The 22675-nt window shown below is 44.4% G+C and overlaps 2 protein-coding genes across 2 annotated transcripts in view; both read right to left on the bottom strand.

The window, feature by feature from the left end:
• Positions 1-201: 201 nt before the first annotated feature.
• On the bottom strand, positions 202-6245 carry T265_04647 (hypothetical protein; the record flags this gene model as incomplete). The annotated part of the gene is made up of 5 exons (XM_009169438.1): positions 202-382; positions 427-695; positions 762-893; positions 989-1132; positions 6090-6245. 5 exons carry the CDS (start codon positions 6243-6245, stop codon positions 202-204), a joined length of 882 nt encoding a protein of 293 aa, XP_009167702.1.
• A 6078-nt stretch (positions 6246-12323) lies between these two features.
• Positions 12324-22675, bottom strand: part of T265_13555 (hypothetical protein) — a gene marked incomplete at both ends in the record, with an annotated part of 13555 nt that continues 3203 nt past the window's right edge. Inside the window, 5 exons of the mRNA XM_009169474.1 lie at positions 12324-12608; positions 16653-16843; positions 18384-18423; positions 21137-21448; positions 21719-21988. Of these exons, the coding sequence (XP_009167738.1) occupies positions 12325-12608; positions 16653-16843; positions 18384-18423; positions 21137-21448; positions 21719-21988 (1097 nt within the window). The remainder of the gene's footprint in view (positions 12609-16652; positions 16844-18383; positions 18424-21136; positions 21449-21718; positions 21989-22675) is intronic.

Genomic DNA, 22675 nt, shown 5'->3' with positions numbered 1-22675 from the left:
CTTAGTGTTAAGCCTATAAGGAGAGAGTAATTAATGGGGTGGGGAGACGGGGAAGAAAAAGCATTTAAAAGAAAAGGGATGGAGGCGTCAGCGGAAACCTGCTTTCCCTTACCCCCCTGTTGCATGCAGCAGGCAAGGTGACCCGGCTAATGGCACCACGCGACGGCAGATGTGGCATGAGATTATTGTTTGTTGTAAGTGTCATGGTTGTACGTGGGCTGGTATACTGTCAGGGTGCTCACACTCAGACAGGAGGATGATTAGGGTCCTCAACCAAAGGCTTTGGCTCAAAAGCCCAACCGCTAGGCAGCGGTGCTTGATGGGAAATGCAAATACATTACCATTTCCACGGAACAAGTTGCCATATGTTCCAGCCCAAAACCTGGAGGGCCAGGAGACTGTGTTTGTCAGACCTCTATCACTGACCAGGTTGGTATGAGGGTCTCTGTGTGCATCGCTGAGTTGCGCAAACCGTCACACCACGGTAAGGTCCAATCTTTTTGTAACGGTTGGATGACTCCATGTAGTGACCATCGCTGGCTCCTAAGCTGCGCACTGATTATAACATCAGACTCACCTGGAACCCAGCTGAATCTCTCGTTTATGATGTTCTCAGGCAACTGAATGTGCTGCAGCTGGGTTCCAGGTGAGTCTCTCAAAAGAACCAAATTAGTTTGCAGATGAGTGTATATTCGCTAATTTCGTGCAATTTGGTTTCAAGTAGAACATAAGGTTGACGGAAACCTGGGGACTGCGCCTACCTGATTAGCCCCAAGAAGGGCGAAACCGGTCGTGGGCTGTCGGTGGATTTTCAGCAACCTTATGAGTAGTACATTACAAGTAACACACTTTATTTTCTCGTAGTATAAGAAAGCAGCTTCATCCGAAATATTCTGATGGGTTTGCTAACATTAAATACTGTGCTCGAATCTGATACACTCAAAAGTGAAAATAGTGCATGTTAAAACACTAGACTTGAGCTGTTCACCGATCTTGGCATTTGTCGAGCAAACGGGTCATTGCCTATTGAGGATCCCTCATCAGTCAGTATGTAGTCGGGCGATGATTCCTCGCTTTGTGACAAAACAGCTGGAACCCGCTCATCACGTTCAGAAAACGGGTCAACATCTATCTGATCAACATTTAGTAAAAATATATAAACTACTGATATTTTCATAAATTATGCATCACTGGGCGTTTGTTATGTTACCGAAGAGTTGGATGCCATATTCGGTTACTATTCATATCCAGCAGTAGAGCATCGCGGATCTTTCCAGTCATCTTATGCACACTACGATTCATTTCAAAGAAGGGTTAGATGGGCACACATCTGGAGCAGACATTTGAATTTCTTGCTTCATGTGGATTTCAGGTGGTCTTCACACTTCGATCAGTGTGTTGGAAGATCTCAGTTCGAATCACGATTGGAACTGACAAAACCAGGCGGTCTTGTGAGTAGAATTCAGTTACCAACGCCTACAGGAAGTATTCAGTGTGACAACTATGAAAGTAGTGCAGGGGAAAGCCAGACAGATCGGCATGACATACCCCTCTAAATGTCGGTTACCGTGGACGACCAGGAGAACAGGCGATCTGGGACTTAACCACTTTAGCACACCTCTATTTTCGCTGTTTCAAACGAAAGATTTCTAACCCGCTTTTGTGACTGTAGAGCTGAAACAACTTGGTACACCTAGAAGGTCCTAAACCCTTGTCGTGATGCTTTCGGATCTTGTGAGCATGTCCATACCCGTTTTGCTTTAGGAGGCTGGAAATTTTGCAGCACTGAGGAAGGGGATATCGACTGTTGTTAACGCCGTCATGAAAAAATCGGTGTATTTCATAATCTTGATGCATGGTATCCAACAGCTAGTTATTGACTACCCTAAGAGGAAACGTTTTCAAGAGGTAATAAATCATATCACTAACACGAGTAGAAGTAAACGATATGAAACATACAACAAACTGGCTTAGTGTATACTTGGGTATTCGTGGAGGGTTTTAGCAGCTTTTGTAAACACCTTTCTGGCTAGAATAAATACTGTGGGAAATCGATAAGCAAAGAGATATCTAGCTGAAACACATTGACCGAAAAATACGCATCAGCCAGTTCATCCACATCATTACGATTGGGTAATTTTTTTTTACTCAGTGGGTGGACTGCGATAACAGACGTACAAAGATAATCTCCAACTTGGATAGCAAACCAAGTGCTGTTATCTCTGTCGAACTGTACCATGTGTACTGCACCCATCACCTAGCCATTCGTCTTTCAACCAATGTATTCCGGTTAAATTACCGTCCAAAGTGATGTAGATCTGGCTAAGATGAGTCTGAAGAAAACACGGGATAGTGTGTGAATTCTAAATTCCAACATAAACTGTTTCACAATGACCAAAGTGCCGTTATGGTGAATCCTCTTGGTGGGTAAATTGAAAATCGCAAGAGCTAGAAAATAGTTCCTATTTTGTCCTTGGAAAATCTTTCGTTTTACGGAAACCTGTCTTATCCAAAAAGTGTTTCTTCTTCTTGAGTGCGATTTCTCTTCAGTGTTTGGATAAGTGAAGCGGCAACAAGCCAAAAGTGAGTGGGTGAAAGTTACTCGTGGTGTGTGTCTGCAATATGAAACCAAACTGATTTGTGAAGACTATCAGAAAGATTCGAAAGAATGAGGGAGAATGTAGGATGGTGGGTGAGTGAGGCCAGTCCTTGGGAGACAACATTCTGTATGTTGCAACCTGTAGATTATGGTGCTTTTTGACCACATTGGTGATAGAATTTAAAACCTATTTTTAAGACGTTTTACACTGTCTCTACTTCAGAGTCAACACAGGTAGCGGTTTTGAGTGGACTATATGATGAAGTGATTCATTTGCGCTGTTGCTTGGAAGAATGTTTCAGCTGGTGTCAGTTCACCTCGTATAGTTTGTTTGCTTGATTTTGTTCGACCTCAGGCTGCAGGATATATCCTTCGGTTTCTTTAGCACGGTTGTGTAGACCTTGGAAAAGACTTGCAGGAAATACCCAAAAAGTGCGAATTCTGTAGTTTTCACGTCTGAATGTTCTCAATACTTTCTCTTCCCTGTCACATCCAAGTGGATATTAGGTCAGTGGACCTCCAGGCTTTCAAAATTATGCCGAATAGTGCTCAGTCACACGCCATTTCAAAACTGCCAACTATGGGCGGTGAGACCAAGCAAGGATTGTGGAAAAAGCGTGCAAATGTATTATTATTGTCATTATTATGCTGTTTGAGTACGCGCCACATCATACTATCCTGCAAATGCTTTATTGTATTCCCATAGCAAAGTCTCAGCTGTTCGCGATATTTCCTGCGAACCACTATTTAGCCCACAGTCGAAATCTTTAGTTCTTATTCGTTTCGTTGACATCAAGTTGTACCTGCAACAGCTCTGCACGTCAGTCTGAAAGGCTAATCAACCGATAACAGAGGTAAATCCCTCGGGTTGACATGACCGCTCATTGTTTCGCACAAGATTGTGGAAGCCAAAAGCTAGGGTGAAGAACCCGGTAATCACTGATAGAATTTAAAACCTATTTTTAAGACGTTTTACACTGTCTCTACTTCAGAGTCAACACAGGTAGCGGTTTTGAGTGGACTATATGATGAAGTGATTCATTTGCGCTGTTGCTTGGAAGAATGTTTCAGCTGGTGTCAGTTCACCTCGTATAGTTTGTTTGCTTGATTTTGTTCGACCTCAGGCTGCAGGATATATCCTTCGGTTTCTTTAGCACGGTTGTGTAGACCTTGGAAAAGACTTGCAGGAAATACCCAAAAAGTGCGAATTCTGTAGTTTTCACGTCTGAATGTTCTCAATACTTTCTCTTCCCTGTCACATCCAAGTGGATATTAGGTCAGTGGACCTCCAGGCTTTCAAAATTATGCCGAATAGTGCTCAGTCACACGCCATTTCAAAACTGCCAACTATGGGCGGTGAGACCAAGCAAGGATTGTGGAAAAAGCGTGCAAATGTATTATTATTGTCATTATTATGCTGTTTGAGTACGCGCCACATCATACTATCCTGCAAATGCTTTATTGTATTCCCATAGCAAAGTCTCAGCTGTTCGCGATATTTCCTGCGAACCACTATTTAGCCCACAGTCGAAATCTTTAGTTCTTATTCGTTTCGTTGACATCAAGTTGTACCTGCAACAGCTCTGCACGTCAGTCTGAAAGGCTAATCAACCGATAACAGAGGTAAATCCCTCGGGTTGACATGACCGCTCATTGTTTCGCACAAGATTGTGGAAGCCAAAAGCTAGGGTGAAGAACCCGGTAATCACTGATTCGACTTCAGGTTTAAACTAATCGCAATGTTTTACTTTCTCAATTTTGGAGATACAGCTAATTACTCCGGGTGGTACTTCGAACGAAGCGTTTGCTTACAGATCGCTGCCAGGAAAGGTTTTGCAGATACCGCGAATCTCTCTCAGCGACCACTCAGGGAATCTGACAGCCGACATCCAGTGAGACTGTGGTAGTCGTTTTCAGCGCCCGAAAAAATGCCTGAAATGTCTGATTAAGAACAAATTGACATACATCACTTTTATCGTTTTGCCTTGAGATCTGAACTCACGAAGTTGAGCTCGATGAAAATAAGTTAGTCAGAACGCATTGCAGAAAAAGTTCTCGATCTGCTAACTTCCACGAGATTTTGATTTTGGCAGCTGAAGGCTTTTAGATATGTTGAGTTCGCCAACCAGGCACGCAACACATTTAGTTTTAAGCGACCGGACTTGAGCCTCATTTGTTTCCGGATGGAGTTTCAATGCCTGTAGGTCCGGTCGATCACGTTTCCCACTGCCAGCAGTTTAGGTCTGTTCACAGTTGGCGAAGAATTTTAGGTTTCATTCAAAGCTTTTTCTGTGAGTAAAGCTACTCTGTACTGAAAGTCAGAGAAACACTGCGCACTCTGATTCATCCTTGTTGGGAATCACCAACAGTGCCCATCTCACATTTCCAGAGAGATTCAAGTCTGTAACCTCCGAGCTAGTGGCTGAGGTCAAAGCCGGTTGGAAAAGTGCAAGTGATTGTCACTGTAACTACTCTGCCTAGCCTGCCTACTTTCGAGCTATTCGTACATCTGATTGGCTAGGCGCGCGGAACAGTATTTGGCCACCAGCTTGCGGATCGCGGGTTTGAACCTATATGCTGAAACAACCGTACGGACAGTCTCGGGTTTGGGGGCGAAGGTTAACTCCGCTAACAGGAATAAATATGGATTAAGTTTGGATCTACCCAATGTCCCAAAAAAGTCTTTTTTCCATTTTTGCTCCAATTCGCTCATTCTAGATATGCCTCCTGAACCTCCTAGTGGCGTGACTGTTCAGCAACATGGCTGTAAGAGGATGGTGACTGTGTCGTGGACACATCATTGTGCGCACAACTACACGGTGTTCTTCTACAGTGAGGAAGATGTGATAAAAATGGAGGATACCGGAAAGCAATACTTAACATTCGGAAATCTACCTCGAAACAAGTCCCTTCATGTGGGGATTGTGGCCCGTAACGATTACTGGACGAGTGTCGAAGCCCCCAGTGCTGAATTTCACACACCAGTCGACTGCAGCTCATACGATCACTGTCATTTTCGACACAGTGATTTCATGATCAAGTGCCGCAGAGTGAGAGCATTACCCAACAAAGAAAAGGAAACCAGTTGTCCGGATGTTGACGAATAAATGCTTTCAACAAAGTTTGATTCACTGTATGATCCTTACTATTTTGTTTGATGAATCTCACGTGACTTGATTTGGCAATACAAAGATCATCATCTTCTTTGTCAGCTGTAAAAACCGCATAATTGCCGTGAAGTGTTTATACCTGCCACAGTTTCATTCGCCGGTAATTTGGTGAGGTGAGGTAGATAGTTACTCATTGGAGGCGGTAGGTGATATAATTGATTCGTAAATAAAGGAGTGTCAGTGAATATTCGTGATGCACCACCCGTAGAGTTGCTAAAAATTCTTCGACAGCCTGGAAACATCACAAACGAGAGATCCAGTTGGGTTTCAGGTGAGTCTCTCCCACAAAAATGTACAAATTTGTTTGCAAATGAGTGCACTTCTTTGAGTGTCAGTGGATCTTTCATTGGTGAAATCGAAGGAGGAGCTATGCATTCAGGGTAATAGCTTGGATGTATATACGTCATTAGGTGCGCGGTTGAAGCATGTTTCGCAATGTCTCTAAACACTGATGCGTCCAGTTTAGGGGTCCCCATCCAGGGGAACGACAGTGATCAGCGCGGCTAAGTATGCTGGTGATAGCTTTCATATATCGTGTGTATGACATGGCGTGTGCCACGAGATCGGACGTGTCTGGGGAACGTGTTTAATCTTGTATCTAAACGTGTAACCACCTTTGGCAAGAACTCATTAGAAATGCCAAATGAGTGAGTTCGCGGCTGAACTATTCATTACTAGTATTCCTTTCTTAGGACCGGTTAATTATTGGTGTATTTCCTATTGTTTGCCGTAAAATAACTGCGCCTAACTGTGGTGCTAACCAATGCATTCATCCTCTCTTGAACAAACAACGCCAAGGAGATTTTGAAGACAGTCTTTGTAGAGAGACTAATGATTCCACCTCTGATATTTCTGGAATCATCTGTGTGTAAAGATTTACTTCTAGCTGCCCTAACCAGAGTCGAATGGCACCTTGTCCTTCTGAGCCGTCTGTATTAGTCTACCATTAGGTATACCACGAAGCAACCTAGAGCAGCTGATGCCTACAACTTCCAAACGTCGCGTTGTTCCCATAACAGGCGGACCAATGAAACCTTGGCAACATTGCGTGCACACTATTTGCAAAAGTCGCCGTTCGTCTGCAGCACCCTTTTGGTGCGTAACTGTCATGCCACCCGAAAATTGCATGAGGGCTGGGACACTGCCAGGTTGCCCAAGCCTAGACAGGGGAAGTCAAGGGGCAGAGTTTGGGTTCGAGCCACGGACCTTCCGGTCAGTAAATTCGCGCTCTGACCACTTGGGCCATCTCGCTCCTGTGGGGGAGTATGTAACCAATCCTTGGTCCCAGCATCCGATGGAGGGTAAAATTTACTACGGAAATGATGGAACCGCTTTGATTTGGAGACTGAATAATCATGGACCTTTGCCAGTTTTTTTCCGCAGTGGGCTAACTTCTTATTGACACACTTTGTGCCCGAACAGTGGCACCGAATATTGCAAAGCGTTTCTACGATTGCGTAGTAATCGGAGGCCTTAGGCTACTTGCATGCTTCATTAGTGATGTACACCCTCACATCTGTACCAGTGGCATATTTCAAGAAACAAAAAAACAGTTGCTAATTAAGCAGTTCGTTAACCTGTCAAAGTTCACTGCTAATCATGCGTCTGAAACCCTCAAAAAGTTTTTTATTCAAGTGACTTACGGTGGTGACCCTAAAACTGAAATTCATTCGGGATTAGGCCATGGCTACCAACCCGCACGAGTCTATCTGCTTTTGTTGACTGTAGGGATCGATGAAGTATACAGTTAGCCCGAAAATGCTCGCACACGCAGTCTAGCACTGACGCCTTAATAGGCAAAGCAGAACCGTGACGGTTTCAGTGAGCCTTGGAACACATCCCACGGTAGCTAAAACTGATCACCACAGAGCAGTGTGGTTGATCCAATAAGTAGCTTTCAGTTTTTGGTCTCGTGACGGTAAATAAACGATTCCGCATTCGCTGAAACACTGCTGAGCAAGATGCATTAGCTGATAGTGTGGTACAGAAGGCTGATCAAATCATTACCGAAAGGTCCTTGCCTCATTGTCTTAGCCAGGGTGTCTGGGTTTCGGGACTCTCTTGAGTGTGGCTTACTTCCGTTGAGATCCGTTTTTCTGATTACTGTGCAGCGTTTTGTGGCGCGTTACCCACACACAGTGGCGTCCGTCTGTACGTTCGAGCGCCACCACGCTCAGTCTCACAGTTTGTTCGGTTTGGTTATCGCCTATTTCTAAATCCTGATGTTGACTGATTCTAGTTCACTCATCACACAAATATTTCAGCCTGCCAGACAGAAGCTCGGCTATAGACCGTGCCCAATGAATCGTGCTGGGTTATCCGGTGAGCTCAATCCTGGGTACCATCCACTGTGAATGGCTATGCAAGTAGACATTGTTATAGTTAGAGTTTACGAACTTCGACCGCTTATTACCAGACTGAGTCATATTCTATATTTCTGTCAATACATAAAGGTGTTGTATCCGTCTTGGGTTCATCGTAAACTAATAACTTATCACCTGGAAGTCATTTCTTCGAAAGAGAGCTCGTCCATCTAGGGGTGGAATGCAGAAAGTTTCTGACGTCAAGCCCACCTGTCAAAAAACTCGGCCTCGAAGTGGGTGATTCTTGCCGGTAGGTTCTTTCTTGCTACTTCAATTCCCCCTGAAAACCATCGACCGTTCCGTTTTTGGCCGTTTTACATCAGCTTCTGCGCCGCGCTTCTCAATTCGTTCCAAAGAGTTGTGCTTTTATTATCACCTTTCCGAACTGCATGGGCTACGGCCGGAGACCGTTGACTGGCCGGCCAGATTCCTACCTGGTTTATCCCTTGGTGATACAGTTCCTGAAAATATCTGTTCCACCTACTACGCGTGGCTGAAAAAGGGGCGTGGAGCCTCAAATCCCTTAGCTTATGTGAATAAACTAACTAAGAACTATTGGTACACATTAATTTGAGTTCATTGCTCATTGTTTGTGGGCTCAAGTCTGACAACACAAAGCCAGTTCAAATCTTGGAACAATGGCCACGCGAAAACAAGGAGGTCAACCATTGATACAGCCAAGTTTTCCGGTAAAACTTTACCACTGGCGGATTATATGAAGTCATTTTTCGTCAACAGAAGAGGGGTAACATGTGAACAGGCTTCCACGGTTCAACTAGGGCTTTGACAGAAGGATAAGAATAAGAACCAGCAGACAATTCAAAACTGTTTCACCCCTGGGTAAACGCATTGAGCAGCAGGTATGGCTTAATGTTGTGGACTGACCAAGCCGCATCGAAATCTCTGTGACTGGCTTTACCGACAGTTTCATCCACGACAAGTATTTAGGTTTTCTGGAAGGGCGTCTGCTGCATCACCAGTTTCTATCCGAGTTCCTTATGGAAGTTTACTGCCTAACTTCGCCCCCGTCTCCGTATAGAGGATCTTCACGAGGCATCCTGTACGATGACGGTGACTTCCCTAGTTTCATGTCATGTTGAAAGGTGGTTTTGAAACACTGAAAAGCTATTTACGGCTGCAATGTTACCGAAAACATAAAGCTGTTCATATTCCGAACGGCCCGTTTTAAATAAACGTCTTCAGAATTTCTGTAGGCCAGAACCTAAGCTTCCCAGTGGAAAGCAACCCTGACGAGTTCCGATCCCTTCGAACAACCGGTTGACACAACGAATGAGTTATTTGCCTATACTGATATTCGTCGATCGAAATAAGTATTCGTACAATCATCACACATAACCTAACTTCACCTCATGCTAGTTCCCCCATTCAATTGCTTACTCCGCCTAGATACTTTTGACTGTTCACTTGTTTTGCCTATGTGTACCCGCCACTCAGCTTGCCACCGACACTTGCGTGTGTGTCAGTGTGTGCATTCGAACCAGTTTGTTCTACCCAACTTTTAGAAAACATCTTCAACATTTCAGTGCTTTTAGACGTCAACTGGGCGAAAAACATGGAAAATTGCAACATCTTTCTAAATCACGAATTTTGGTAAATTTGATCAACGGCTCTGATGTGAAGCGACATGATTTACAAAGAGCGAATGGAAGTGACCTAGAAAAACCAGAAACATTCGGTTGTAACGGAGAGCTGGTCGCAATATGGAGAGACTAACAACTTGCAGGTGCCACGGACATTTACAAAGACATTTTAAAACACGAGTTCTTAGAGGGAAGTCCATCTTTTGGGGAGAACAGCAGTGATGATTAGCGCGATGTCATAATTATTTTACAAGACTAAGATATGTTGAGGGCCGATAGACTTTCAGGGTGGGAAACACGATTGAAGCTGTTAGTGTTTCTTTCTCTGTCGGTTATTCGTATTGAGAGAGATTTTCTGTCGATTTAGCCACATTTGGCTTCCTTATCACTGGTGTTTCAGAGTTCACTGATGGTACAAACCTCCCATATACCCTTTCAAAGTAGTCGGGGGTGAAGATATCGGCCAGTTTCGAAACTATCTTTGACAAGAAATTAAGTGTTGTCCGATTTGTTCAAATATAATTAGTTTAGGTTTCACTTTGAACCTAGGTGACTGATGCAAGATATGCGGCTGAGATACTATCTGAGTATACGCACCCGAAGTCTTTTGTTAAGTCGAGAAGACTGTCGTTGTATTCGGTATGGTTCTGTAATAACAACAAATAAACAACGGTTATTGATTGAATAGAAGTGTCAATGGTTAATACATAGCAATGATTCAATACGAACGTACATTCAAGATTGTATCACAGGTCTTTGAGCAGATCCGACGCAAATATCAAGGAAAATACAGGTGAAGTTTATAGTCCAAACAGTGTCTGAAATGTGGAATGAGAGTCATGAAGTGTCGGTAGGTGTGAAGGAATCAACAAACGTTCACCGAACGTTACAATTAGCACCTATGTTCTCCCCTCGCTATAATTACCTTTTGTTTGCTTTTGTCTTTTTTGTCTTTATATATTACTACCTTACGGTTGATACCGAGACACGGTTCTATGGTCTAAAGTCTCCTCATTTCGAAAGTACCACAAATTTCCTGCTAATCATCGGAACATTTCGATGGCGCGAATTTCTTTCATAACCCTGTTATTCCGCTCATGACTCTGACCGAGTGGCTCACCTTCTGCCGACGAAAACGAATATTTCGCTCATGACTGAGTGGCTCACCTTCTGCCGACGAAAACGAGCTATGAACAGATGGCATCATCAGTTTTCAATACCTGAGTTCTATTCGTGATTGTTTGTCGGATTTTGTGAGCATAAAGCTGCTTCTTGCTAACAAGCCTCTCTATACTGATGGTTTTGCTGGTAATATCGAGTTCCGCTGTTATTTCAGCTCATCAACAGAGCATTTTTTTACGATAAAAATGACGATTATGGAGTATTACGGCGTGTTGGTACACTCAGATCCGCCGATTTTTATGAGCGCATCTAACACTAGATCTATTGATGGCCTGATCACGTGATCAAGGCGAGGGTACACTGTAGTGCACCGTACAGTGTGAAAAATCAGATTGCGACGAAACGGAGATAGTTCGTGGATAATGATGAAACAGGAGAGAATTCTATGCACAGTACTTTCTGCTCCATAACTGTCAAATGCCACCTTGTAAACAGACCATCACAATCATGGCGTTTGTTTCATGGTTGTTCTCGTTGCAAGATTCGTAGTGTTCACATTCACATCACTCTCGTTCGGACAGTCATCCTCCTGTGCTGGCGTAATTATTCTCGTGAGTCCACGCCAAAGGGCGAGGCACTGGACTCGAGTTTCGCTGTTATTTCAGCTCATCAACAGAGCGTATCTATCCCCGAGATGGGATTTGAACTCTGGACACGTGACATGTGGAGAAGGCGTTGTTACAATTACTTCACCAGCGCATGCTGGACGCACCTGAATTTGCACGTTTGAACTATGCAAACGTGTTCCCTCTTAAGCATTATGACTGGTATGCCCAACTGCTCGAACGACGACCCAATAACCGAGTATTATACGACATGTTTTTGGCGCAACAAAACGTTGCAATCACTGTACTCAATCCTTAATAGTATTTTAGCCGCACGAATTACTCCGCTCTACTGATCATGGGTTTATATAAGCCTGTGTACTGAAACATTCCGGTTGAGTAGTTTCCAACTATGGGTTTACCAGCAGGGTAACAAGTATTCGAGGGCATTAAACAGAAACACATTATAGGGTCTCTTCAAGCTGTTGATACTTCGAAAAAACATATACCCAAAACCGGCAGGTGATCTCAACGTCAGATTTATGTGGTAGCCTTCCAAAATAGCCCGATTAGATAAATCACTGTCAACATGGAACCGCTGTTAACAGTCACTCAATGGACAGTTCCTGTTTAGATTTGTGACCCAATCTGACTGCACTGGTTGGAGAAAGACTGACCTTGTATTTGCTTTATTATAGAAACCAAATCGAGTAACATTAAACAAGCTATGCAGTAAAGAGTATGAGAAGAGGGTTGAACTTGGTTAGAAACAGTTACATGTAGATTTGTAGGCAACTGGTTTCTCTTCCTTATAATTCCGAAGTTTTAGAGCGAAATCAATATACGGCGAATTGTGACGGGTTAGAAAACACCGCAACAGCCGGATGTGCAAAATGCAGCACTGATGGCTTCAACACTTGTTCCATAATCGTTTGTGGCCACAACTCCCACGCGAAAATTCATGCTGCGCGGTGTGTTCCCGAATGTCATGTGATGGTCCCGCGTTGTCTGTTCGTTTGTTACGGTGTTCTCAGTGTAGAGGTAAACTGTGAAAGTGTGTGCACAGTGATGCATCCACGATACGGTCACCATTCTTTTACGACGATGTAGCTGTATTGTCACGCCAACAGGAGGTTCGGGAGACTTTGCTAAATCAGATAAAATGGGACAGTAAAACAACAATAGTGAGTGTGCAACAAAAATCTTATCGAATTATAAGACTGCTTGTGGAGAACTTTCAAGTGGACCAGCTCCGGTATAAAGTGGTTCTCAAGGTTAGAAAATTCATCGTTGTGTAAGTCGAAATAAGTAGATGTTCCGTGTGATGTATCGCACTAATTAATTGGTAGAGTACGTTATTCCGACAGAAAGCTAGAATCAAGCAATCGCATTGTTTATTTGTTCAGGGTTGTTTAATCACGCAAGATTTACGCAAACCCCTTCAATGGATATTGAAATCGTATAGATAGGCACCAAGTGATGAGAGCACAACACGTTTCCTTAAAATAGGCCTTGCTCAGTAATTACTTATCCTCTGTTTTCATTGTGAACATCGGCGGCTAGGAATTCCGTGAATTTTACCACTTTACAAGTTGGTAGATTGCAACAGGCTATCCAGTTCATTCGATCAACGGCGTAGAAAGCCATGGAGAAGATATACGCCGCAATTTCTTGGCATTTCTTTCGGCATCTTCCATCAGAGATATAAACATGCAAGCTGGTATAACGAAGCGGAAAATACAAACTGTAAGTCACATGGTTACATTGTCAGAAGGATGAGAACCATAATTGCCGAGTAGAAACCTCTGGTGTGAATAGTTCCTGTGTGGGCAGTAACTGGAAGCCTAAGGTTCAAGCTACCCAGCGAAATCCGAAAGCAGTTTGCGATCGTTGGTTTCCGAAATTCGTCTAGTGGTTGATTTGCGATTGCTGGTTTCCAGAATTCACCTAGTGGTTGACGATTTTCGAGTTCGCTTTGACCAGTTTCTCGGGCGAGCCGCTCGAGACCATAGTCCTTCATTTGCTCGGTTGGTGACTGCGTCACTGTAACCATAGGTGGATTGACATCATTTGCTCGGTGACTGCGTCACTTTAACCATAGGTGGATTGACAGCATGAGTGTGAGTCAGAAAGGCTGGAATGCAAGTCCTCCAGTAAGTACTCCTAGGCTCGGCCGCGAAGCAGGATAAGCGTGTTTCAGGGCCGGTTTGGATTCATGCTCCACGGCCCTGACGATGAAATCCCCTTCGTCTTTATTAGGAGAACCAACTCCGAACGTAACGGAACTACATAGCTGCCAATGGAATAACCATTTCTTGTTGAAACAGATTGCATTGGTTGTTCTTCACTCGGCCTTGACAGATGAGTTGTATGCTTAGTATCACTTTTGACCGCTTGCACGCGACAGTGATCGATATAACAGCTGGCTCGCACGGTCGTTGACTCTTTGGCTTGGTCAACCACACCAGTCGATCAAGCGGCTGTTCGGACCAGGGCTCACGGTAATAGGAAGTCCACAACAGTCTTACGATCCGCTAATCTTAGGTACTGACCGCTCGGGGCAGACTTCCGACAAACTTGATGTTGGCCCGCCTACATGCAAGCGGAATGAGCCTGCCATGTAAAGCTATACCAAGTTGAGCAGAAGAGGTCCAGGAACATGCAGAAAGCTTCATATACGCTTCTCGTCTCTGGTACCGGAAAAGACCTCCATCCAATAGTTGTACAACAACGTTTGGTCTGCCGTACCGCTTAAGCTTCTCATGTGCTAGGCTTTATCAGGCAGAACGTTTAGATAGTTCATGGGAGTCAGGCGGTGAAGCGCGTCCCCCATAAATGCATTCAGTGGAGAGAACGGCCAAGGAGCGTATGTCAGCGGATGGTGGCTCCGTTACCACCCGTACGATCTGAAAAGGGTGGAAAAAATTTTGAAGCTGTGGGTGTTGATCACTTTGGACCATTTCTGGTAAAGCGTGGTCGCAGCATCTTTTAATATACGACTATCCGAGCGGTTCATCTCGAAGTGGCGCACTCACTGACTAATAAGGTTTGTTGGTCGAAGAGGGAAACCTTTGGATATTCACATCGATAACCGACCTAACTTTGTTGGCCCCGTTAAGGAACTGAAGAAGCACCTATCGCTTTAATACCAAGCGAAAATTAGCAACCAACTATTGGCTCGAGGTACTCAGTGGAATTTCAGCCCCCCACTTGCTAGCCATCGAGGAGGAGTGTGGGACCGAATGATACGGTCAGTGCGGTAAATCATTTTTGTACTCATCCAAGAACAAACTTTATCTGATGATTGTCAGTCAACCATTTTCGTCGAGGTGGAACGTGTTCTAAACGATCGGCCTTTAACACCTTTAAGTACAGATTGCCGTGACGCACTGGCTTTGACTCCGAATCACCCCTTGCTACACGAACCAACCGCAGGTATCACATCACATTGCGATTTGAAAGATAGGCTCACCCGACGTTGGAAACAGGTGAATTATTTGTCGGGTGTTTTCTGGAACAGGTGGATGAAACAATACATTCCAACGCCTCAGGTTCGCCATAAGTAGTTAAGTCAGAATAGAAAACTCAGGAAGGATGGTGTTGTTATGGTAACGTCCGAACATCTTTCTTTTGGAAGGTGGCCATTTGATATTGTCAGAGTGTCAAACGGATGCAGACGGCCTTGTCAGAACGGTTTCCCTTCGTACAAGCTCCGGTGTCATTAAGCGCGATGTTAGGAGCTTATGTTTGCTGGAAGTGGAGGACTAACCTTAACCAGGGGTACGCGGGTTTAGGGATGCTTTCCGTATATCCTGATAGACTGGTATTAGAACAACCGGTTTTTAGCTCAGCGTGATATCATGGGTAGGCACGTGTACCGTTGAAACCAGTCTTTGTGGCAGGAGTGGACTCGGACCATTCAGGTCGGTGGCCAACGTTGTATGCTTGTACGCTAGAGCTCTCCTGATTACTTACCTGTTCGTTTACTGACCGTTGGAGGAATTTTGGCCAGCGGTGTTGCAACTTCGTATATCTTTAAAATTGCCTCCCATCTTGAATGACTGCCTTCCGGGTGACAGTTCAAACGGACCGCCCGTTCTGGACTGGTGTAATTGAACTCTAATTGAACTCTATTTCAATTTGACAAGACATTTATATTTTCCGTTGTCCTTGCCGCGCAAATCTTTTTACCGCTTCTGTTACACTACTTTTGTACCAAAACCTTGGTCAGCTATAAATTTGCTGTAATGCATGAGTTTCGATCACGCGTTGACTGTTGATCCATATCGGCTTGTTTGCTTTTTTGAATACCTCACCGTTTGTCGAAAACCGCTCAGATTTGTAATTTTGTATCCGTGCAACTGCTTTTATTTTTATAGTACAGCACACTTGCGTAGCCATTCATTCGGAGTTTTGCCGGTTTGGTTGCTAACCTTAGCGTTCGTTGCTCAAAAAACCCACTGGTTATACAACAAAGTTTGGTCTGTCGTACCACTTAAGCATCCTGAAAATCATGTGCCAGTGTTGAAGCCATATCAACAGCAACACTTTGTTTGTTGGCTTACACTGAGGTATGGAGCTGGAGAGCGATGATGATCGGAAATTGTTGTGGCATTTTAAAATCTGCATTTTTGGACCTGAAAACGTGTTATGATGCAATGCCTGTTAACTTGGTCGCAGCTCAGCAAGTGAACTCACAATGGGCACAAGCATATTTATGGAATGTTGCCATTTTACATCCACATTACCCTTGTCTGAACAGACGAAGCATTCTACTGGAGTTTCAATCTTACTAGTGTTCATCGCTAGTGCATTGATTTGGATTCTGGAGATCTGACGTGCAACATGAGCTTGCTACCACTGCACTGCAAGCGCATCCTGGACGAACCTGAATTACCGAATTAGAAAGATGTGATTCAATCAGGCGATTGACAAAACTGGGGCAGTTGTAAGATCATCTTTCGGAGCGTTGGGCAAACAAATCCTACCTTCCCTACCGTGGACCCATTCCTGTGTTTAGACGTGATAAATCAATTGTTTCCAGCGTGCGCTAGTTTAATGCTCGCGAGGACCACTGTAACTTGCATCGTAATTCACGGCTGAACAACTAGGTAACTCATGCAGAGACTGGTCTACCGTTCTGCTTTTAAGTTCCATGTGAAATTAAGGTAAATATTTTGTTACGAAATTACATCTGTAATTTATTGGTTGTTGATCAGCTGGCTGTTGATCTGTTCGCCGAGCTTGGCAATTGGCTTGCAAACGTTTCGTCACCACACGAGGAGACATCATCTGTGCGCAGTTGAGTGGGTACTTCTTCCTTGATTGCGTGCGCTTATGTAGCATTCGAAGGCTATCTGTTATCTTCTGACGTGATTTGCTACTTAAAGTGTAGCAAATTTGGTGAATCTATTGGTCCATTTGTGATCTTTGTTGCGTTGTGGTCTGCGCTCCTTTGTGTCGATTCGTTGTCCTCACGCCTTCTATTTTTGTTAGTTCGTTCTCTCCGGCCTCGGTTTGTATTGCGTTGTGGTCTGACGTTCTTGAGTTTGATTGGTGGTAACAAATGCGTGGTCTGAAAAATGATGAATGTTCAGTCGGTTTGAAGTTCTTCGAACACCTCATCCAGGTTTGGTTGCTTTGATAACCTTTAGCCGCGTAAGCCGGACCCATGAGCAGCTGATTCAGCCACATGATCACGTGTTACGCATAAACACCCACGGATATGAGAAACACTTTCGTTGGTTGTTTTGGGCCGATCACACTTGCCTACGTGGTTTCATGAGTGCGACAGAACCATCGAGTGCTTCCGCAAGGGGGAAGAATGTCCGAGTAAAGTTGCACCATGCACCAAGCATCAGGGAGACTGTGCACTAATCAAATCGCAAACGTTCGCTGTCAACCGTGACACACCCATCGGACAATTCGCATCTTCGTCAGAAAAGCCTGTAGGTGCGTTTGATGGACTCACGCGTACATGATTTCGTAACACGACGGACTGTAGGCGCAAATGCTTCTTCCAATATCTCAAGCTTGCGCATATACTACTGGAGCAGGCGGTATATACGGTCGCCACTTCAGGGTAGTGTCTCATACACTTGGATGACTGATTGCAAAAGCTCACTTCTCAAAGCTGACAGTAGTGACGTTCGGAAAACAAACAGAAGCGCACGGCCTACATGTTTGACGATTATTTTAGCTTAGTCACGGATGGGGGAATAGGTTAGAAAGAGGCACTTCTACTAGCTTCGGATGCTCTGACCAAATCAGGTTGATGGAATTTCTAACAAACTTGAACCTCTTTGAGTAGGTATCTTGCGCGAACAAAAGTGCAAAATTGCCCACTGGCGCAAGCAGACGGCCGTTGACGTTTGCTGAACACACGGGAATGCTTGTTCCGCAAAATGCGTAAACCAATGATTAAATACCTTCAGTCTGGCTGATTGCGGGTGTTCCACGAATACGAACGGAAACTTAAATAGCCCGCGTGCTGGTCAAAAATCGAATGTTGTATGTTGTATACTCTTCTGCTACCCCTTTGACCTGGTTGTGCAAAACAAATCCCGAAATTTCGAAAACATTCTCCACTTCTTGGCGATCATCAATTGAATCAACTTTGACAAATAACCGATCCTCATGTTTTCCGAAGACGTGAAATCAGTTCGGAATTCGCACAATGAAGACTGACCGAATTCTGTTGAGCTTTTGAAGTACCGATTGAGATATGTTGACCAGTCAGGAGGGCTACCGATCAGGAATGAGGGTGAGTTTCGTACCCCGTTCGTAAACAGTAATGCTGTCAAGCTCTTCCAAACTGTCCTCATCCAGATGGCACTATTTGTCATGGCACTATGTCTTGAGCAGACACGAACTAGGCGACGAATCCCAAGGTTTATGCGAAAAGAAAAACGTCTGGTTCCCACATAATTCTACTAGGAGAGACCAGTGCGCACTTTTCCACACCTTCCAAGGGAAAGAAGAGTTAAAACAGTTGTTGGTTGATACCTGTCCATAAGATTTTACGGGCCGAGCATAGCTGATTACATGTTCAATAAAAATTTTGTTTGAAGATGACATGGGGGCCGCAAGTGTTGGGCACAGACCACAACGCGATTGGTCGTCTATACCCCCTTCTCCAGCCTCCCCCATTCCTTACAATGTGGCATTTGAATGCCTTGAATGCACTCAAGGCCTCGGTTTCATGTCATACAACAGTTCACTCGTAGATATAACTTAAGTTGGTGGGACAGACCGCACAGTTTACAGGCGCACCTCATTGATTGGTTCCACAAACATAACAGTTGATCAAGAATCAAAATAAAGCAAACACCAGCCTAAATGAGCGCAAGTAGTACCTTCAAAAAATGCTAGGGAATGCAAGGAATCGGACACTGTTGCTCAACACGTGTAATAGCTCGTCTTGAAAGCTATGAAATCAGTCCGATTGGATGAAATACTGAGTAACTGGACCCATCAAAATTACATGGACGTTTTGAACACAGTGTCATACGAAAGTAACGAGAAATGGTCTTATAATTTGATCGTACTTATTTCAACCTTTCTCACTGCACAAGCCTTCCCACTGAAATATTACACGATTAACTGGAGAATCCATTTTTTTATTCGTCTTTGCTGCCAGTCGGCTTGACAATCGACCAGGGAAGGAAATATCGTGAAAACCATGAGTGCACCTGTCAATAATCCGTGGTTTACTTGTACGGATTTGCACTGATTCGAGTAAGCCCTAACCCGGTTGGTTTTCCCCAAAAATTAAAAATTTGAATCCTGACAGCTGAGTAATCCAGTCAGGGCGTTTGAAACCCTTTTTGTTTCTATCATATCATCAGCACTATTTGTTTTATTTATTTACTTATTTATTTATTTACTCATTATTGTTGTTAGTCATTATATATATGTTTTGTATACATATTGTCTATTTATTATAATCATATTCATTCCCATCGAGTAATTAGTAGCCGTATCCACCATGGCCTCTAAGGCTTTTAATCTAGATTTTGTCCTGCAGGTGAAGCCAATCTATGCTGAAAAGCCGAGAAACACTGTACAGCTGTTTCATCCTTATTGGGAATCATCAGCAGTGCGCATCTCACGGAACTCGACCTTCCAGTTAGTCGTCGGCCACGAGTGGCGGATCAACGGTGGTTTCGCGGAGTATCATGGTGTCAGGTGTAATTTGCGACCAAATAGCCTGAAGATACCCTTCGACCAGTTGAGTTTTGTGTGAGTTAAATGATATCTTCATTCATTTCTGTTGTTTCGATTTCGTGGCATACGGATGAACCTCCGCTAAACCGCTGTGCTAAAGATTGCTTCCACGATAAGGTACATCGCGTCACGTGACGCGCCATCCTTTACCGGATGACATAACGCACGTTGGAATTAAACATATTGTTTCTGTCTGGACGAGAGTTATGGACGAGAGTTACTGGTTCTTCGAAGTAGGCCAGGCAAGGTGATAAACACAAAAACGAGACGTTGTTATTGTTGTTGACTGCCAGCAAATCAGGGGTTCAAAACTATGACCAAAATTGGAGGGTTTTCAATTAATTTCCCGCCAGTAGGTACTTAGTTGCTGCCGACGACAGTAGATTGAATAAGGAGCACTTTACGAATTCGTCGAACGCATTCATTGGGAAGGTTTGTAAGAGATGGTGACAAATTATCAACAGAAAGAATATGTGTAGTCTTGTAACGCGAAATATGCTTTGGGAGAAGACCTTCATCAATTAGAATTGAAGCATTTCTACCCATGCATTGTACACCCTACCATATAAAACTATAGGTATGACGATTAGGGTAACTACGGATTAAGTACAGGGTGATATGCTGTCGAAAATTTGACGTTTGTGCGCTTAACCCTGGTTCAACTTCGACCAAATTATTCTTTCTATGCAAGATTTGCCGAGCAGGCAAACCTGAGCTTACTTATTTAACGGAGCACAAATGAAACTGAAAGTAACAGCATATTTGCTCACTTTAACTACCAACAGTGGTGTGGGGAGATTTAGGGAAGTACCATGGTCCTCAGATGTTTGTTCTACCATGACTAATTCACGTATTCGAAGGCATCATGGATCCAGGCAAAAGCAAATGGGGATGGTGCGTTCACGAGATCTATGGAACCTTGCACGTTTCGTTATGCGCCATCCAGGCTAAAGTCACTTAAACATACAAAACACTCTAGGTAGGGATGAATCACTTCGATTTTCCACCCCCTACTGAGTAAGCGAGTGCGTTGTTCACACAAAAGTGTAACTATGTACCAAGAGTAGCCGAGAAGAGTCAGAGAGTTGGCATCGATGGCGCTGGATTGAACACAACAACAGGTTGTGCGGCGGGCGGATTTATCTGAGTGGGTGTGAGTCCATGGGTGGCATCTCTTCGCATGAGCCCCCTAGTTTTAGTCCCACAACAACAGCGTCTAATACACATTAGTTACTTGCAAATTACCAGTGATTCGTTTGCCGGTTCAGTAACTTAATCATTCAATAAATGGGGCGCAGGCTTATGTGAAGACTATTTGATACAAATGGATTGTCCCTGACTAAGTGATTGATTGAGAGGCGAGGGTGCCCTCGTCCTAAAAGGATGCCCACTAAACCCATGAAGCAAATGCACGTTTGGGGACATATCTGCTACCCAGTATCTAGCTTACCTGCTGGTATGCGGAATTCCTCAGTGAACCACTCCTCCGCAGTTCCGTGGGCGTTATGTGCGATAACCCCGACTGTCCACGAAGAACATGGATCAACCTGCTGAAAACTGGTGTTGAAATACTCAGTCGTCCGTTGTTGGATCACAGATGATCCGTTGTACAATCTGACGGTGAAACTTTGGTTTGTCTGAGAATTCGCAACAGTCCACGACACGTTCACCTCTGGCCGACCGCGCAGAACAGAAACCGCAATGTCAATGGGGCTTCTCGGCTCTTGGTACGAAACGAGGTTGGTTTGAGTGGAAGGTGGTACTGCAAAGTTTAGAGCAGAATGGGGAAATATGCGATTGTTTGATCGACACCTTTCGGACACAAAGGCTTATCAAAGGAGACATCATACTACCAGAAAGCGACGTGAAATCCCTCTCCTTCCAGACTGATTCGACGATTCAGGGTGATTGTGCTTCATCTAAACAAGGAAGAGTACGACCAACCGTTGTGCGATCAGGACGTGCTACCATGAATTTATTTAATACCAGCGGAAAAATACGCTCCAAAATGTGGACAAACTTGATTACTCACTTGTGGGCAGAATAAACTGCACGCGCTCACCGCGGGGACCAGTTCCCTCAGCATTTTGTCCGGAAACGTCAACCAGAAGTGGCACGTTCACCGGCAAATCACCCAGATGCACCTCTCGGTCGTTCGTGTTCACGGTGCGTAGAGTCAGCCCATCGGAACTGTACAGCGAAACTTGGAAGCTTTCTGCAGCACATGTGTCTCTGTACTCCCAAGACACGGTCGCGCTATTTCCGTTCGGTCTCAAGTTCACACGGGTTGCACTGGGCGCAACTGGAACTGAACGGACATGATTGTTTCAACCGGGACCGTACAGAGTGTTCTACTATACGAGAAAGGTGAACATTCTGGTAACAGATATGTAAAAAATCCCGATGCCTAGACAAAACCAGAGCTTGTGAGACCCCGCTAGAAGCTTGCCTAAGTCAGCTGTGAGTTGAGTCCAGTATAGATAGTTGATACTGAAGCGCTCGTTGAGTGGCTCACTCAAGTCCTACATATCATATCGAACGGTGGAGCTCTCTAAATCTCGGGGAAATGTCCCAGCAGGCCACGAAAATAACTTGGTGCGGCGAAGCATCAGCGAGGGCGAGCGTGTGAACCGACCGTGAATTGTGGTGGACACAAAAAGCCAAACAAATATAAGAGGCCCAGAAAGCGGGGAATGCCCCAGGACTGTTTCAGTTGATCCCTGGCCAGCCCGCGGAAAACACCTGTGTGCGAAACCATTAAGAATCGGAATGGAGTTAACATCTCGAATAGAAAAGAACGTCTCGACCGGTGGGCTGAATACTTTGAACAACAATTGTCAAGGCCAACAGCTGGCACACATGTGTAGCCCACAGATGGTGAAAGTAGAACCGCATACGGCCTCGGAGGTTTATGACTGCATATGTTCTCTCTAGCGCCACCGAACTTCTGGTCCGGATGACCTCCCACCCGCACTGTTCAAAGACGGGG

The sequence above is a fragment of the Opisthorchis viverrini genome (genome assembly GCF_000715545.1).
Source record: "Opisthorchis viverrini unplaced genomic scaffold opera_v5_80, whole genome shotgun sequence".
NCBI lineage: Eukaryota > Metazoa > Platyhelminthes > Trematoda > Opisthorchiida > Opisthorchiidae > Opisthorchis > Opisthorchis viverrini.
The sequence above is the reverse complement of the archived record's forward strand: the minus strand, read 5'-3'. Positions and strand labels throughout refer to the sequence as shown.